The following is a 3,223-nucleotide window of genomic DNA, read 5'->3' on the forward strand; positions in this document are numbered from 1 at the left end:
TAATCCATCCCACATTTGAGCATCTTTTACTATTATTAATAGAAAGATCTTCACTATATTGAACCAAAACATTTCCCCAAATCCCAATCTTGGTCTAAACCTGTGGGACTCTACAGAGAAACCTAATTCTGCTTCTATATGGCAATCCATCAAATAAGAAAGAGAAAAATCATGTCCCACCACAAATCTTCTTTCCTCCAGTTAACTTTTCCAATTCCCTAACTTTTCCATCAGATGACAAGATTCCAAGTTCTCTCTCATCAAAACACATGTTTTGTGGTTTCACGTCTTGCTCTATACCCATGGAGAGTGGAGGGCAGCATTATCCTATCACCAGCATCCCAAAGTGTGTTCAAATGATGACTTCCCTGTCATAAGTGGTGACATTCCCATCTTACAGGGATGTGGTCTCAATTTACTCCTACACTCACTTTGTCCTGGTATTGTGGACTTTAATCTACTCAAAGTAACATCAACAAATACCAGCCAAAGGGTTTTTTATGTGCTCATCATTGTTTTGTGAAGAATGCAAAGAAATATAGAAATTCTTAAGGAATTTACAGTCTGTTTGAAGAAACAACATGTAAATATATCAGAGTGTTTTAAATACAACATACAGTTGCCATAATGTGTGAATTAAAATACCTAAGGAATTTTGGTAAAGGATGGGTCATGGTGAGGTAACAAAAAGAAGAATAGTGACAGAAGGAATGTACCCTTTAAGGTAAAACACTCGTTGGTACTCCTGGCTTCGATACCTGTTGCATATGCACAAAGATTAAGTACTTAATCTTTTTGAGCTTTAGCTTCTTCATCTGTAAAGTATGATAACAACAATATTTAAATATAGAGTGGTTGTGAGGCAAATGAGAAAATGTATGTTAGGGTGAGGAACAGCAGAAGCAGCAGTGTGGGACGGAACAAGCTCTGCATGTAGCAGGCGGGAGTGAGAGACCAAATTCTATTAAGAGCCTGCCCGCTTCAGCTGCCCCAGTGGTAAGAAAGACCTTTAAAACACAGTGCTAACAATGAATGGGGCTGCCCTGGGAGGTTGTGAGCACCAGGATGTCACTTGGGGAGTCCAAGCAAAGCCTGGAGAATTGAGTTTCAGGGCAATTGGAGGAGAATTCTCTCCTGGGAAGGAAGTTAGACCAAGTGACCCCAAGGAGCTTTCTAATTCAAGGCTTCTCCATGGGGAGATTTGGATGGGAACTAGCTCTCTGTTCAGCTAACCTGCTTTCTTTGCTTCTCTCGTAGGCTCTTCAGAAGAAACCTGACCCCCTCCCAGCTCAGAACCCCTGCACTACCATTTATGTTGCTGCCACAGAGCCTGACCCCGAGTCTGTCCAGGTGAGGCATCTCTGTGCCTCCTCTCTGTACAGAGGGAATACGTGAAGAAGGGAAAGGGGGGGAAGTTTTTGTTTGTTTTTGTTTTTATGTAGAAATGAAAGGAAACAGATTTCTGAGTCCTGGACAGGGGAAGGTAGGCCACAGCAAGCAGTCAGCACGGAGGATCTGTGGCCTTGGTTTTAGGGTTTCCACGAAACCCCTTACACCTGCTCACAGGGAATCACGGCTCACTCCCTACTGGCTGGTGTTTCTCTGAGAGTCATCCAAGGACCACACCAAAATCAGCAGGCATACTTGTTAAAAATAAAGACTCCTGGGGCCATCCACCTAAGATTCTATTAAATCATAATGTCTATGAAGAGTACCCAGGGACCTACACATTAGAAAGCAACATAGCCCAGGTGATTGTGATGCACATTTAAGTTTGGGAATCGCAGCTTGAGTCCAGGACTTCTCACCTCCCGCTGCAAAACAGAATTGCCAGGGGAGCTTTGTGAAAACGTTCTTGCCTAGACTCTATCCAACTCCATTTAATCAGAATATTCACGGGTGGAGCTCAGCATGGGTGTTAAGGCTGGAAGAGAATATGAGGTGCAGCTCGGAATGAGACCCACCTATTCCACCCCAGTACAAAATCCACACTAACTAGGCTTACTTCTGACAGGAATGTCTCTGTCACCAAATGAATAGGAATAAATTCTGAGCTGAAATCTTGGCTCCAGTTGGGCTGTTTTAGGAGACAGCCCAGGATTATCGAGGCACAAAGGTCACAAAAATGCATACATCCACCTGTCTTCTTCTAAGTTCCTACTTCGCAAACACCCAGAAATGCCTGGGCGGAGGCCTTGTTTTAAGATGAAGTAGACCTTCAACGTGAGGTCTATTCTCAGTACGTTGTCATATCTGAGAGGAAAATAAAAATACAAACCTGACTTCAAAAGCTTTAAACTTTAAATAACGTAGATTTTTAATGAAGTTTACTTAGGGAAGAAAATGTTACGGTTTACATTCTACAGTGAAACCTCTTAAATTCCCCATTCCCTTGTCTTTCTTTTTCTGATTCCTCTTTCCTTGGGAGAGATCTCTGTGCACAATCGTCTTCTCCCCTCCCTCCTTCTCTTCCGCTGGTACTACTTCTACCCTCTCCTTTGGGTCTTGCTCGCCCTTTTTAAAGCTCAATAATTTAGAACTTCCTTGGCTTCTCTAGACTGTGTCTCATGCCAACAGCAAAGCAACTGGTTCTCTTTACAAGGGAAGGGAAGGGAAGGGAAGGGAAAAGAAGGGAAGGGAAGGGTAGGGGAGGGGAGGGGAGGCAAAGGAAGGTCACTGAGGACAGGTCTCCTTGACTCCCCCTGATGCTTGGAAGGGAGCTGTGGCCCTCACTGCCAGCGGAGCAGCAGTCTGGGGACCTGAGTGCTGCTCCATCAACGCTCCCTCTGTGACAGACCCTGAGCAAGTCGCTAAGCTACATGATCTCTGAGACCCTTTCCTCAGCAGCGCCGTTTCTGTTTGCAGCCTCGGAAGCTAGTGTCGGGTCCTTCCACTCACAGACTTCTTCTGCTTTGCCCCCAGGAACCGAGTTCCATCACAGTCTATGCCAGTGTGACACTTCCAGAGAGCTGACACCAAAGACTCAGTAAAGGGACTTTCTGAAAGAAAATAGAAGAAACAAAATAAACACTGAACTTGGCCCCAGGCCCCAAGTTCCATCTGATGGACACTTTACACGTCTGTACCCTTCTTGAATCAACGCCCTGGTGATGTTTCGCATACATCTGTGAAACGGACAAGGAAGGGTGGCCTCCCGAGCATTTAGCCTGCTCTGCGGTGGGCGCAGTCACAGGACAGAGAGCTACTCCATACAGCTTTCCAT

At 45.0% G+C, this 3,223-nt stretch overlaps 1 protein-coding gene across 1 annotated transcript in view; it reads left to right on the top strand.

Moving 5' to 3' along the window:
• Window positions 1–2,973, top strand: part of SLAMF1 (signaling lymphocytic activation molecule family member 1) — a 32,987-nt gene extending 30,014 nt beyond the window's left edge. Inside the window, exons 6-7 of the mRNA XM_012639536.1 lie at window positions 1,258–1,350; window positions 2,923–2,973. Coding sequence (XP_012494990.1) covers window positions 1,258–1,350; window positions 2,923–2,973 — 144 coding nt within the window. The remainder of the gene's footprint in view (window positions 1–1,257; window positions 1,351–2,922) is intronic.
• The last annotated feature ends 250 nt before the right edge of the window (window positions 2,974–3,223 follow it).

This window comes from Propithecus coquereli, unplaced genomic scaffold (genome assembly GCF_000956105.1).
Source record: "Propithecus coquereli isolate 6110/MARCELLA unplaced genomic scaffold, Pcoq_1.0 Scaffold140, whole genome shotgun sequence".
In the NCBI taxonomy this organism is placed as follows: Eukaryota; Metazoa; Chordata; class Mammalia; order Primates; family Indriidae; genus Propithecus; species Propithecus coquereli.